Source organism: Urocitellus parryii, chromosome 4, assembly GCF_045843805.1.
Source record: "Urocitellus parryii isolate mUroPar1 chromosome 4, mUroPar1.hap1, whole genome shotgun sequence".
Classification (NCBI taxonomy): domain Eukaryota; kingdom Metazoa; phylum Chordata; class Mammalia; order Rodentia; family Sciuridae; genus Urocitellus; species Urocitellus parryii.
In genome coordinates this window covers 51,308,814-51,323,410 of record NC_135534.1, presented here as the reverse complement: position 1 = coordinate 51,323,410, position 14,597 = coordinate 51,308,814, and the positions used below count along the sequence as shown (strand labels likewise).

The 14,597-nt window shown below is 48.7% G+C and overlaps 1 protein-coding gene across 4 annotated transcripts in view; it reads left to right on the top strand.

The window, feature by feature from the left end:
• Positions 1 to 14,597, top strand: part of Mical2 (microtubule associated monooxygenase, calponin and LIM domain containing 2) — a 206,680-nt gene that overhangs the window by 115,548 nt on the left and 76,535 nt on the right. For 2 of the 4 annotated variants that reach the window (XR_013343561.1, XM_026395855.2), the window contains exons 22-24: positions 11,180 to 11,287; positions 12,184 to 12,370; positions 13,604 to 13,692. Coding sequence is in view for 2 of the 4 variants with exons in the window: in XM_026395855.2 (XP_026251640.2) it covers positions 11,180 to 11,287; positions 12,184 to 12,370; positions 13,604 to 13,692 (384 nt within the window). In the remaining 2 variants the exon portion in view is untranslated. The remainder of the gene's footprint in view (positions 1 to 11,179; positions 11,288 to 12,183; positions 12,371 to 13,603; positions 13,693 to 14,597) is intronic. The other 2 variants (XR_013343562.1, XM_077798174.1) reach the window with 1 other exon arrangement.

Below are 14,597 nucleotides of genomic sequence, written 5' to 3'. Positions count from 1 at the left end.
GTTTTGGTTTTGTGTTAGAGCATGCAACACTGAGTACAGTCAGTGTGCTGAGCACCTGCCAAACAGGGCTGGCTCCTCCAGGACTTAGCCAGGGACCCATCAGATGCCAAGCACTATGTCAGATGCGAAGAAAACAAAAAAGGGGGGGGTCTGGTTCCCTGACTAGTTTGGATGAAAATAGCACATTATCATAGAAATCAGTCATTATCTTTCCTTTTCCCTTTTTTTTCTGCTTTTGCAGTGCTGGGGATTGAACCCAGGGCCTTGTGCCTGCTGGGTAAGGGTTCTACCACTGAGCTGCATCCCTAGCCCAGAAGTCACATTTTACTACATACAATTGCTAATATTTGGTTGGTTTAACCTAACGAAATGACAGTTCCCAGTGGTAAACCTTTTACTATTAATTCTGTAAGAGGTATAAAGGGCAAGATTGTGGAAACAGAGAGAAGCCTTGGAAAGATTCACAGAGAACATACTATGGGAACTGGGTGCTAAAGGTCACACAGGAGGATTTTGCTAGAGAAAAGTGTAGGGCTAGGGTGTTTTAGCATGGAGCGAGCCTGTGCAAAGGCAGGCAGGCAGGCAGCGCTGGCAAGAAGTGGAAAAGACAGAATGTTTGATGTGGCCTGAATTGGGGACTGAACATATTTGGGGGGCTGTGGGGAGCAAGGAGGAAGATGAGCATGCTCTGTGTTAAGGAATCTCATCTTCCCCGCTGGGTTACATTCAGCCATGGAAGGATCTGCTTTGTGTTCTAAAAGGATGAGTTAGGTAGTCACGCACCGGTTGGCTTGGAGGAAGGCAGGAGGCACGGAGCCGACTTTGGTTAAGTATGTAATGGAGCCCATCATCAGTGAGCAATGACTTGGGTCTGAGACACTATCTCACCTCTGGGATGATGTGTCCTCAGCTGGACTATACTCCTCCGAACACACCCAAGCTGTCTAGTTCCCACAGAGGCTCAATGTGTGGCGCCGAATGTCCCCTTGCCCTGGGTACTGCTGGTTTACTTCTGTTCTGTCAGGCACAAGCCAATTTGTGCTACTGCATAAAGGGAAAATTGAGAGGCCACCTCTATGTGTGTAGCTGGGGGTTCCACCCCAGTGACCCCCCTCTGTGGAGAGAAGGTAGGGTCCCCAAGAAAGGGGAAAGAGTGTGACTTGCCACACTGGTTGAAAGGTCCCCAGTGTGAGTGTGAAGCACCCCTGAGGAGAACAGTAGGAGGTGACATGGAGAAGAAACACAAACACTTCCAGTCTTAGTAGCCATGGTCGAGATGCCCAGCAGCCTGTTCCAGGGTAGCCCTGGGTCAGCTGTGTGGCTCCAAGTCTCCCTCCATTTCTCCTCAATATAAGAGTGGTCCTGACTGTCATGATGGTGAGCTACCTGGATGGAGACAGGCCTTTCTGTTATCACCAGCAAGGTTTCAGGACAGCCTTATTTGTCCAGCTAGGGAGAGGAGTGTGACCCAGGGAACACTTCCTACTATAGGAGAGGTCATTGGCACCCTTGACAGTATGGGACAGGTGAGGACACCTGGCCACACGCTGGGGCGTGGCTTGTTCTCCCAGCTGCTCAGCCAGCCCACACCTTTCTTCTCCCTGGCTCCGTCCCTCTGGCTGCCTGGGCCCTTCTGAGTAGAGCCTGTCTAGGGCCGCTCTCACCCTGCCTTTCTCCCCACCCCCCAGGAAGGCCTGGCTTGGTCCTTCACAGCTGATGGCAGATCTGAGCAAGAGCAGCCCCCTCTCTTCTCAAGCTCCTGCCTTGGTTCCCAGTGGCACTGGCTTCTCTAAGTGGTGGCAGGAGGCAGCCTGCTGGGAACGTGAGGAGCAGCAGATACTTGCTGTGAATAAGCTTATCTCCCAACACATCCTGGTCAAGCCCTGCCAAGGCCTTCCCCAGGGAGCTCTGGAGACAGCTCTAAACCAGTGTCACTCCTTAAGCCAATGAGTGGACGTTTATCCATTCAACAACCATTTATCAAACGGCAACATAGTGTTGGGGACTTGGGGCTCTTGGGAGAGGTACTCATGAACCAGAGTTAATTTCTGCCCTGATGAGGCTTTCATTCTAGTAGGGGGAAGTAAATAGTCAAAAATCATATGACATATAAGCAAATTCTGTAATAATAAGTCAGAAGATAAGACAAGACTTTCTATGGTGATGTGAGAGTCAGGGGCCCGGAGCTCTGGGGGAAAGGTCCACTTTGAAATGGGGTGGGCAGCAGGGATCTTCCTGTGCCCTGAGGACTGAACAGGAGAAGATAACAAAGGCTCAGGGATGATACCAGGACCCAGTCCTGCGATCCCTCTGAACCACAGGGCCAAGTGTGAATGGAGGCCTTGTTAGAGGGACCAGCCCCATACTGTGTCCATATGAAGCCCTCTACCCTGGAGCAGGGAGGGTATCAATGGGACTCCCTTTGGGTGGCCAACTCCAGGTCCTCTGGCCCCCATCTCTCAGATTTGTTCCATATGTCTCCCAGGTTATAGTAATTATCCCCTCTTTTTTCTTATCCTATCTCCCAACCCAACCTTGGCCATCAGATGATGGTACAATTAGGCTATTTTAACAGCTCCCACCTTATTAATTAGAAGCTGATGTATCTTTCAAGTGTGGCAGAGAGTGATCAGGGACTCTTAGAAGGGCCCCCTCTAGGACACAGGGCAAGTCACAGAATCTCTCCGTGGCTTAGTTTCTCCAAGGGCCCACACTCACAGTCCCTGCAGGTCTCACTGCGGGTCCATGGTAGGCAGCCAGGGATGGAGTAGGAATCTTCAGTGGCAAGCAGTCTTGGGAAGGGTCTTGCCAGCACCCCCACCACCATGTCCACACTTTATTTTCTGCCTCTCCCAACCCTCCTTCAACATTGATTCAACACTAGGCTTTGCACAGGCAGAGTGTGGCAGAATCCAACCCCCTCTGAGGAGAGAACCAGCTGTCCCTTAAAGTAGACAAGACTTGGTGACAAACATCTTTATTTCATCTTGATGGAGCTCAGGGCATCTCTCCCCAGGAGAGGGCCTGGAGTCTTCATGCTTCTTCCAAAGAGACCACGGGCTGCTGTGATTGCCTAGTAACCCCAGGCTGCCTCGATTCCGGAAAGAAGAAAAATGCACTTGAAGCTGATGCTTAGTCCCTGGCAACCTCCTGGCAGGCAGTGTGTTGTGTTCCTGCCTTGGAGCCCACACCCCAGCTCTGAGGATCCAGGACTAATCCCTCCTTGGGATTAGTGGGCGCAGACTTGGCCAAACCTACCATGAGGAACAGGTGTTCCCCAGGGATGTGAACTCGAGCCACCAGCTCCAGGAGAGCCAGCCAGGGTCTGCCTGCAGACTGCACTTGCACTCTCAGCTGATGCTCTGCTTTAAAACTCAGAGTGGTCCTTTTGGTTTTCTGGCTCAAACAACCACAGGGAGTCCTGAGGCCCTCTTGTGTAGGACCCAGACCTTTTCTAGAACCTGACTTCCAAAGCCTTGGGCTATGGGCCATGTCCAGTCTTACGTCCCCAGCATCATTTTTCTCACCCATCCATCAAACCAGCTTCCTCTAGTGGTCTCCGCTCTCTACCAACCATTCATTTCTTTCTTAGAGAAGAGACTGTGCTGACTTAACCTGCTGCATGCTGCTGCCATTTGCCCAAGGCTGCTGAGCTCTTGCAAAAATAAGATAGTAGCCAAGCATTTGCACAGCTGAGCAGGGGACCTCTTCAATGAGCTAGAAACTGTGGTTCAGTCCTCTTATGTCAGAAGATCAATGAGCATTGCAGAAAGAGTTTTCTCTACCTTAAGGATGTTTGTTTCCCAACTGGATTTGCAAGGTTTACTCTAGAGATTTGCATATTAGAGGGAAGCAGAATTGCTGGGCCAGTTTTGGCTGGGCAGTCTGACATTATTGCATCGGGTGCAGGGATAAATCAAAGCTGCCTTCAACCTCACTGTCTCTCTATCCTGGGCACAGAGCTAGGCAACTTTTGGAGATCTTTAGTGTGCATCCCAGCCTGGGGGATGAATTTGAATTTGCTGAGTACCTGGTATGTGTCCAGGAGGGACACATATGAGTTTGGAATCAGCTTGAGCTTAAAGTACCAGTTACTCACTGTGTGACTTTGGACGAGGCATTGTTCCTCTCTGAGCCTTAGTTCCTGAACGCATAAAGTGGAGACATTAATATAGTTACTCCAGAGGGTGATTTTTGGAATACTTCAGTGACCTGACGTATAAAATGCCAGAAGTAAATGTTCTCTCTTCTAGAAGAAAGCTCATTTATTTGAACTGGAGGCCAATTCCTCCTTTCTAAAGGAAGAGAACTTACCTTCTGGTTTCCATTTCTATGCCAGCCACTTAAGAGCAGTGCCTCCTTAGGTAATTTAGCCTCCCTGAGCCTCAGCTGCCTCCCCATCAAAGGCTGGGAGAGCTCAATGCATATGACCAGCAGCACTGTGCCTGGCACCAGGGATGAAAGTGGCAGAGGTGGGCTCCCACTGGGAGATCATGGCCCCAAAGGCTGTAATTTCTAAACCCTTCAAAAAAAGACAGTTTTGGTTTCTTGCTCTCCCCCTCCCCTGCCCTTGGTCAGATAGCAGAGGAATCGGGTCCAGCAGCCTGCCCTCAGATGTTTTCTCTTCCAATGACTCCTCAGTGAGGATGTCCTTGCCCAGTGGCCCAGGAGCCCTCTTCTGGCTCTACCTGTGGAATCCCCTCCTTCCCACAAGCACTCAGCTCCTGGGCCCTGACAGCTCTACCCGCATCCCTGTCTGACCCGGGTGGGCTTGCCTGGTGCGCACAACACCCACACAGCCATAGGGAGTCAACTCTGTGGGGAGGCAGCCTGGACACCTGGTATTCTTGGCTGAGTTCCTGGCCCAAGGAGGGAAGTTGCCATTATTTGGACACAAAGGACCCAGGAGCCTGCTTCCTCCCTCTTACCGAGTAGCTCCCCTGTGCCAGGAGTGTAGAAATGAACAAGGCAGCGCTGCCAACATCAGGGAGTGCAGACTGGGGAAGAGAAGGGCCTGCTGGGACAGTGTGAGAAGTGTCCCGACATCCTTGCTGGTGTGCTCTGAACTAGAGTCGCAGGATTGCCTCAAGGTGAAGGTCCAGCCTTCTTCTGCAGCCTCTGGCATTGGCACATGTGACATGGTTATGTCACCATAAGTTAATCCAGGTTGGCTCAAAAGGAAGGCAGCTTGCTCAACCTCGCTGGGCACATCATTCTTGTTTGTGCAGAGGAGAATCTTTTAGAGAAAAAAAAAAGAGTCCCAGGTTATAGAAATGCAAAGCCGCACAATCGCAGTGCTTTGGGCTCCCAGAGACCAAGGGCCTCTGGCACCCAGCAGCATGCGAGGCACAGACCCTTTTGCCACCCTGTGGGGTTGGTGGTGCTCTCCCCATTTTACAGATGAGGAAGCTTGGGCTTGCAGAAGGGAAATGGCATATGTGAGTCTAATCTAATATAATGTGAGACGAGGGCCTGCATGAAATGTCTGATCATTCTAGCTTGTTCTGATTAATCTGGCTGAAAAATAATTTGAATTGAAAAGGGGAAAAAAGTGACAAAAAATATTCAAGTCCTCATAAATTGCAAAAGCAGTCCCATGAGACTTTAAAATTGCTAATTCTTAAAAAAAAAAAAAAACAACAACAACTGGTGATTGGAAGAAGGTCATTTTTTAGCCAAATCATCAGATTGCCCAATATCCCATTTAGAAATTGTTCCCAGGCAAATTTAAGTTCGCCCTGACCAGCCCTCCGTGGGAGCATATGTGGCTCTCCACTGAATGTGGTAATCTCCTTGCTGAGAACATGTGACTCTTACTCTGAGGTCAACACCAGGACGAGTTCTCTAGAAGTTTCTCTGCCAGTTAAGCATTTCTTTATGTCTCGGAAAACAGACAACCTGGCAATCCCCCAGTCGACTAGAGCAGGACTACTCAAAGTGTGGTCCATAGGCAGCGACTGGTCTGTGATAGAGCAACTTGACCTTGCCACATATGCAAATGTATGATCATACTTCTAGTAATTTATTTTTATGGTAACCAGAAGGATCTAACCACAATGAATCAGAGATTAAAAAAAAAAAAAAAAAAACTGGTGAGCATGTACAAATAGTTTGAGGAGCACTGAGCTAGCAGAAGCCAGAGAGCTGTATCCCCACCCCCATGGAACCAAGAAAGACATCCAGGAAGAAGACAGCCCTCGGTCCTTGGGGCAAAGTCCACCTTCACAGTAGTCTTGGGTTGGGCTTCTAGAGCCCCTGTCATCCCTTGAGACAAGTTCTCTAACAACTGGTTTCCTTGTGACCACTCCTAGGCTACATCTTGGTGATTCTGGAATGGGTTCCAGCAGGGTGGGAAGGACAAATGGGAGACCCAATGCCAATTTCCCAAAGGATGCGTTCCTGTGCAGTCTTTTTATAATGTCCCTCTCAGAGTGCATGTGTGTGGATGCCACTGGGAGAAAGAAGCCATTTGGCCCTCGATAAAAGGAAGGACTGGGTGTGGCCTTCACTCTGGATCCCCTTGGCAGTGATCTGGACAGTGTGCTGGTAGAACGACTGAGCAGACTGTGATCGCAAAAGCACATTTTGGTGACACCCCCAGCAACCTCCCAGCCCCCTGCACGCTTTGGTAATTGCTCCCTAAGTCAGGATTGCTCAGAAGCTCAGTGATACAAAGTGCTTATTAGCTAAGTAGTTAATAAGGTCTCATTAGGGATTTGTATTTAAAGCCTTAGAAAGTATAGTCTCAACCTCTGCCACATGGTGGGTGGAGGGTGTGATCGGGGTGTGTGGGTGTCTTGGCATCACCTGGTGCCTTTCTGGGACAGAACCCTGGAGCAGTTCACACACTGGACCAGTGGAGACAGCTACCCACGGGGCTGGGTGGCAAGGCTGAATGGGACCCCCTCTGCCTTCCCTCTTTATTTTGATCATGGCTGTTTTCTCAGCCTCTATCTCAGTGGCAGAGTTGGGGGCCCCATCTGGGGATCCAACATCAGGCCAATAATGGCTTATTGTCCTGAGCCAACACACCTGAACTTTCCTGGAAGCAGGAGTCAAGTAGCTTGGCATTTTTAGCCTTCTGAAAATGGCAGAAAGCATGCTTCCAGCAAAATCCTAATCTCCCTCAGGCCAGGCCGGCATGATGGGGGCAGGGCTGGGATGGCCTGGCAGCTGCTGCTCCTGAGAAGTAGCAGGCTTTGTAAGTCTGATGAGACCCCCATCTGCCGAAGCCTGAGGGATCAGATACCCCTCCCCACCCCTCCCCCAGGCCCGAAGCCACTTCTCGCAGTTCCCAAGAGCTGCACAAATGCAGTCATGGAGTGACTGCTCCAAAGTTGCTCTTAGCGTTGACTCCCTTAATCAGGATAGGAGGAAAGTCTCCTGGGCCTGGTCCTTCTTGCCAATCTGCTTGGCATCCCTCTCCTGTTCATCCTGAGAGCACCTCTGCTTTTGCTTGAATCCAAAGAGTTAGCCTGAGGTGCAGACGGGGCTCCTCAGCCAGGAACTGGGGAGCTGTGCAGACCCCTGTCCTTTGCTTCTCTGATCCTAGACCCTCATGCTTTGTATTCGAGGCTTCCTATTATGAGATTAGATATGGCCTCCCAAGAGTAGACTAGGGTTTAGATGGAGGGCATTATTTCACCCACATTGTGGTCCTCAAATATATCAACCTTTGCCCAGAGGTGCTGCAGCCTGTGGTGCTGCTTGACCTGGCCTTTCCTCCCAGAAGCTGGATTTGGAGACTAGGCAGGGTCTGGACCCCCTCTTCCTCCAGAGTCCTATGCTCAGAAAGAGTATTTCCTAAATCACAGGTTTTGCATGCTTGACTCCCCTAAGCAGAGGGCAGCGTTCTGCTGCGTTCTCTCCTGGAGAGGGAGAACAAGTTGGGGTTTGCTGAGGGCTGGATGCGTGATAGTGCCTGGTCCTGCTCCAGCTGCCAGCCTCACCCCTTCCCCAGCTCCTCAACACACTGGTGGGATCTAGACATTTGTAGGTTCAGGAGCACGACACTCAGATGAGGGGTGTTCCAGACCCATGTGGAGCTGCTGCCTCTCTCACTCTGGGCTGGCTTTGCCCAGCACCAGCTCTGGGACCCATGTGGCACTGCCATTGAGCCCTCCACTGTGCTCTCCAAACAGCCCAGAGTAGCCCAGCCACCCCTTCACTCCAGCCACTGCTTGTTGGCAAAGTGTTCCATGGTCCTGCTGGGAGGGACTCAGACATGGGTGCAGCTCTGTGGGTACCCAAGAGTGGAGGGCTGAATCCAGAGGAGGGAGAAGGGAGGAGTCAAGCTTACCTTGGCCCAGCCCTACCACGCACCATGCACTCAGTCCTTCTCACAAATCCATGGGGTAGGTGCAACTGCCCTCATTTTACTAAATGAGAAAATAGCTCAGAACCTGTCAGAGGTGAAGTTGGGCCCTGCCTGTCCCCGTGGCCACTCAGCTGCAGCCACAGCCCTCCCAGGTGATGGGCTCTCTGGAGAAGGAGGACTGCAGATTTGCCTTCTGTCTATGAGAGAGTGGTTCCTGGTTTCCTTCTCTCCTTAGCTTGGCTTCTCTGTATTACAAACTTTTGCACAGACTTTTGCACACACAGGTGCAACACAGGGCTGTGGGTAATTATTAGCCCCAAAGAGTTCAATTCCCCCTGCCCCTAATGAGACAGACTTGACGGCCAGAGCTGGGGTCGGGAGTCCTGAAAATAGTTCTGAACCTTGCACTTATATGGTAAATGATCTCAAGGAGATCCCTTCCCCTCTCTGGAATCCATTTTGTTTAATAATTGACATTATTCCTTTTGAGATGATTTGACAATGTCAAAAGATGGGAAAATATAATTAATATGTTGAAGGCACATTGATTTGAGTGTCTTTTAAGTTATGCATGACAGTGGAATTCATTTTGATATAATTGTACAAGCATGGAATATAGCTTCCTCTAATTAGGACCACTTTCTTGTGGATGTACACAATGGTGAAATTCACTGTGGTGTATTCATATATGTTCATAGAAAAATTATGTCAGGTTCATTCTGCTGTCTTTCCTTTTCCTATTCCCCTTTCCTTCCTTTTATTTCCCTTTGTCTAATCTACTGAACTTCTATTCTGGCCCTCCCCACCCTTATTATGAGTTAGCTTCCATATATCACTGAAAATATCCAACCTTTTGCTTTTGAGGATTAGCTTATTGGACTTAGCCTGATCGTCTCCAGATCCATCCATTTACTGGCAAATATTATAAAATCATTTTCTTTATGGCTAATATTCCACTTTGTGTTTGTGTGTGTGTGTGTGTGTGTGTGTGTGTGTGTGTGTGTGTGTGATGTTTTCTTTATCCATTCATCAGTTGAAGAGCACCTAGGTTGGCTCCATAACTTAGCTATTGTAAATGGAGCTTCTATAAACATTGATGTGGCTGTGTCACATATTACATGCTGATTTTAAATCCTTTGGATATATACCAAGGAGTGGGATAGCTGGGTCAAATAGTGGTTCCATTCCTAGTTTTGCAATGTATTTCCATAATTCTTTCCAGAGTGTTTGCACCAGTTTGCAGTCCCACCAGCAATGTGTGAGTGTATTCCCCCGCCCACATCCTTGCCAACATGCATTGTTACTTGTATTCTTGATAATTGCCATTCTAACTAGAGTGAGATGGAATAAGAAAAGATAGCCTCTTCAACAAATGGTGCTGGGAAAACTGGAAATCCATGTGTAGTAGAATAATATTTAACCCCTATCTCTCATCCTACACAAAACTCAACTCAAAGTGGATCAAAGACCTAGGAATTAGACCAGAAACCTTGCACATACTGGGAGAACATCTAGGCCCAATATTACAACATATGGGCTCAGAAACTGACTTTCTTAACAAGACTCCTAAAGTGCAAGAAGTAGAATCAAAAATCAATAAATGGGATGACATCAAACTAAAAAGCTTCTTCACAGCAAAGGAAATAATCAAGAATATGAAGAGCTGGGCTTGGTGTTGCATGCCTGTGATCCCAGCGACTTGGGAGGCTGAGGCAAGAGGATCACCAGTACAAAGCCAGCCTTAGAAACTTAGTGAGGCCCTAAGAAATTCAGCGACACCCTGTCTCTAAATAAAATATTTTAAAAGGGCTGGAGGTATGTCTCAGCAGTTTATTCCCCTGGGTTCAATCCCTGGTACAAAAAAAAAAAAAGAAGAATGTTAAGAGAGAGTCTACAGAATGGGAGAAAAATCTTTGCCACCTGCAACTCAGGGCATTCATTTCCAAGATATTCAAAGACTCAAAAAAACTTAACATTAAAAAAAAAAAACAATAAATGGGCAAAGGTAGTAAACAAACACTTCTTAAAAGAATAAATACGAATGGTCAATAAATACATGAAAAAATGTTCAACATCTCTAGTAATTAAAAAATGAAAATTAAAACTACTCTTGAGATTCATTTGCCCCATTTGTGCAGAGGCTTAGTGAACCCCTGAAGGCCTGGCACCCCCAAAGGATGTGGTTCTGCCAGTCACTTGGCTCACCCAGGGTTGTGTGTGTGTGGGGGGGTTCTTAATATTTTTCCAGTTTTTTATTGTGTTAAAATACACTTAGCATAAAGCCATCTTAACCATTTTTCATTATACACTTCAGTGATACTAAGTAACTTATAATGTATAATGTCGTGTAACCATCATGACCGACCATCTCCAGAACTCTTTTGATCTTATAAAACTAAAACTGCACCCGTAAAAAAATGTTTCCCCCTGGGGGCTGGGATTGTGGCTCAGTGGTGGAGCATTTGCCTAGCATGTGTGAGGCACTGGGTTTCATTCTCAGCACCACATATAAATAAATAAAAGTCCAACACAACTAAAAAATAATTATAAAAAAAAAAAGTTTCCCGTGGCAACCACTATTCTGTCTCTGTGATTTTGATGACTCCAGGTACCTCCGAGAAGTGGAGTCTGTGTGTGTGTGTGTGTGTGTGTGTGTGTGTGTGTGTGTGTGTGTGTCTTCTTTCCTCTCTCCGTCTCCGGATGCTCACCTCCTCCTCCTGGGTGGCTTGCCTCTCTGGGACATTGGGTGCTGTTGGCATGTGGGTTCCGAGCGCTCTCACCTCCAGCCTTGCTGCATTTTCCTTCTGGGTGCTAACTGGCCTCTCTTTTGTCTCTGTCCCCTCTGACTCTGCTATTGGTTAGCTGACGGTAGGGAAAGTGTCCAGCGGAATAGGGGCTGCCGCTGAAGTCCTGGTCAATCTGTACTTGAATGATCACAGACGTAAGACCCAGGCCACCTCTCCAGACCTGGTAAGGACATGCGCTCTCAGCCTTCACCTGCAGACACCGGCCCTGGCCTCCTAGGGGGGAGCATGGGTGGAGAGGACAGCCCAGCCCCCTGAAAGCTCCCCTTCTCTGGGAACAAGAGAAACGGGCTGGGCCTGAGCAGAGGCGCAAGGGAAGCCGCGTTTCCTTAAAGACGAACTTCACTCAGGTCCTCTGTGGGACTGTCTGTGGCTCTGGAGAAGGAGGGTCCATGGTGCCAGTGTTTGGTGCCGACCTGAATGGCCCTGTGTGTGGGATGGGGAACCGAGTAGTGGAGAGAACACGAGAGTTTCCCCCTGGTTCTCCCTCCTCACACGAGGCCGCTCGCTGCCACCACCAGCCACGTGCATTGACAATTTGTGTCCCCTTGGCACATTGTCTTGGAACTGCCCAGGGCTGGGCTGTCCTGGCCCACGTCTCCCCTCTACCTTTGCCTGTGATGGGTTGTCAGACTCAAGTTCTCCCTTATTGACACTCTCCTGAGCAGACTTGAGGCCACCAGTTTTCCTTGTCTGACCTAGTCACTGCAGAGAGCAAGGACATGTAGAACATCCTCAGCAGGGTCGTGTCAGTAACCCCCTCTGGAGCCAGTGATGTTTATCTCCTATAGAGAACACCACTGGGCAGACATGCTTGTGCGTGGCCTCGTGACACCTGCTCCATCGGACCCTCCCACCCAGAGCCACAGCAGCCAGTCTGGGGGAGAAGCCCTGTCTCTCCCCAGGGAGAGATATCAGGAACCTCTATCTTTGCAGCAAAGATGCGAGTGGCAAACCAGAGTCCAAGATGTCCCCCTAGTTCAGTTTGGAGTTTCTCAGCACCCAGGCCTGGCCCCTGAAGACTCTCTGGACCTCACGCACTGCTCCTCTGTTCCATCCCAGGAGTCCGTACGGAAGGTGTTCCCACTGAACCTGGGTGGCAGCGACACCTGCTACTTCTGTAAGAAGCGAGTGTACGTGATGGAGCGGCTGAGCGCCGAGGGCCACTTCTTCCACCGCGAGTGCTTCCGCTGCAGCGTCTGTGCCACCACCCTGCACCTGGCCGCCTACACCTTCGACTGTGATGAAGGTAAACCCCCCGCAGCCAGGAGGGCACTGGCTCTGGCCTCAGCTGTGACCCTCCCAGCCCTGAGGAGGTTCTGGGACACCCAACCCTTCCCAGCGGGGAGTGTGAGTTGTCAAGAAAGCTGTTTAGAGAACCTGGGAGGTCCGGCTGCAGAGGCCACCTGTGTTGTGAGGGACTGGGAAGCCATGGCCACCACCTCAGTATGCCGGGCTGTGGTGGCAACCAGGTTCTGAGGGCTCTATATAAATCTTCTCATTTAGCCACACCACCTTTGATAGTCCCTGAGTACCCAAGAAAATCAACCCTGATGATATGTGTGACGTGCCCAGCAGCACCCCAGCATGTAACAGGGTGTACTACATGATGGTCTATTGGTAGTATTTATAAAATATGAGTTATTAAAAAATGACCTTTAATAATAATATCTCCTCTGATAAGTGGCCTACCAGAGATCATCAAGGAAGGAGCTCTGCTCAGTGCAGCGGTGATGGGTTTGTAATTTCCAGCACTTTCCATTGCACCATCGAGTGTAGCATAGTGCTTGGGATGACATATCCTCCAACTCACATGCCAGCTTCCAATTCAGATTACACCTGCTACCCCCATAACCTGGGCCTGTGATTCAACCTCTTGGTCTCTCAGTTTCCTTGTCTGTAAAGTAAGGATGATAATAGTACTTAGCTCAGGAGATTGTTGTGAGTTATTTATGTGAAGCATTTAGACTAGCGCCTGACATACAGGAAGTCCCACACCAAGTTCTTCACTATTGTTCTTGTTGCCATCAATGTTTTTACTATCATAGCAGAGAGCAGGAAAACTTTTTCTGGAAGGTACCTTTGGTCCTGGGCAGTGGCCAGTTACCCAGCATGTCCCCCGTCGGCATCTTTTCTTGCCTGACACAGCTTACCCTTGTTCTCAGCCTTCCCCACCCCCGAGGGATTCCAGAAAGAAGGACCAAGAGTGCTGATACTCAAAGCTACCATTTTGCTCCCTGGGAGCACCCATTGCTGGAACTTTCTCTAAAGCAACAAAGAGTGCAGCTGTCTCATCTCAGGGCCACATTTTTTAGGGCAGGTGACAGATGCCATTTCTCAAGTTTGAGTGGATCCGGGCTGATTTTTATTAATGATGTATTCTAAGTTGGATAGCCATGGGACCTTGGCTTATGTCTACTGTGGCTGTTTTACAGGGGAAAAAAAATTGTATGTGTATGTGTGTCTCTTTGTCTTTTTACAGGCAAATTTTACTGCAAGCCTCATTTCAGTCACTATAAAACCAATAGCAAACAACGGAAGAGGCGGGCGGAGCTGAAGCAGCAAAGAGAGGTATGTTCTATCTTGAGTGTTGGTAGGACAGGGAAACGCCTTAAGAGGAGAAGGTCAAGCATTCCTCCATGTTAGACCAACTTTTATGGCCCTGGGGGGACAAAAACTACCCTCAGATAAAAGAGAGAGCCTCCACTTCCTGGTGTGGGTGGTTCCTGTGCGTGGTCTGTTGAGCCAGCCTCTGGGGTTTGCCCCATTCCAGATGCCAGTTCCCAGGTAAGTGGTTGGCTGGCTTCTCCTGAAGCCAAGGACAGTGTTTGCTCAGCCACATAAAGCCACATGGTCACTCTGTGCCTGGGGCCCACCTGGCCACAAGGTGCTGTTTGCAGGAGGAACACCTGATATAATAAGGTCAGCTTTTCACCCTTCCTGGTCCTTCCCCAGGCCCTTCAATGTCAGCGTAAAGACCGGCCCACTGAGTTTATAGATGAGGCAGCGCCCCCTCTGGCAGCTCTGAGCAAATACCTTTTCTCTGGATTGATGAATCACCCACCACCATAAAACCCCACAACCTAAAACTTTTTTCTAATAATACAAGTAATGTAGGCTCAATGTAAAAAAAAAAGGGGGGGGAGGGTGATGGATTTTAAAACATATAAAAAAGAAAAGTTAATCACTGTACTCTGAAAAAACTACCCTGTCCAGACTTTTTTCCTAGGTGAGTGTATCTTAACCCAGTTAGAATCCTATCTCTCTCCACAATTTCATTTCCTTCTTTTCCTTTTTCTTTTCTTAATCAACAGTGTATCAATAACAGTTTTCCATGATGTTAAAAATTCTTTGGGATTCTAATTTGTAATGCCTATAATAGATCCTATTTTATGCATGATCAATAACCTATTTCACTAGCCCCATATTTGGACTTACACTTTGGTATTTTTATCTTACAAATGTGTTTTTACAAT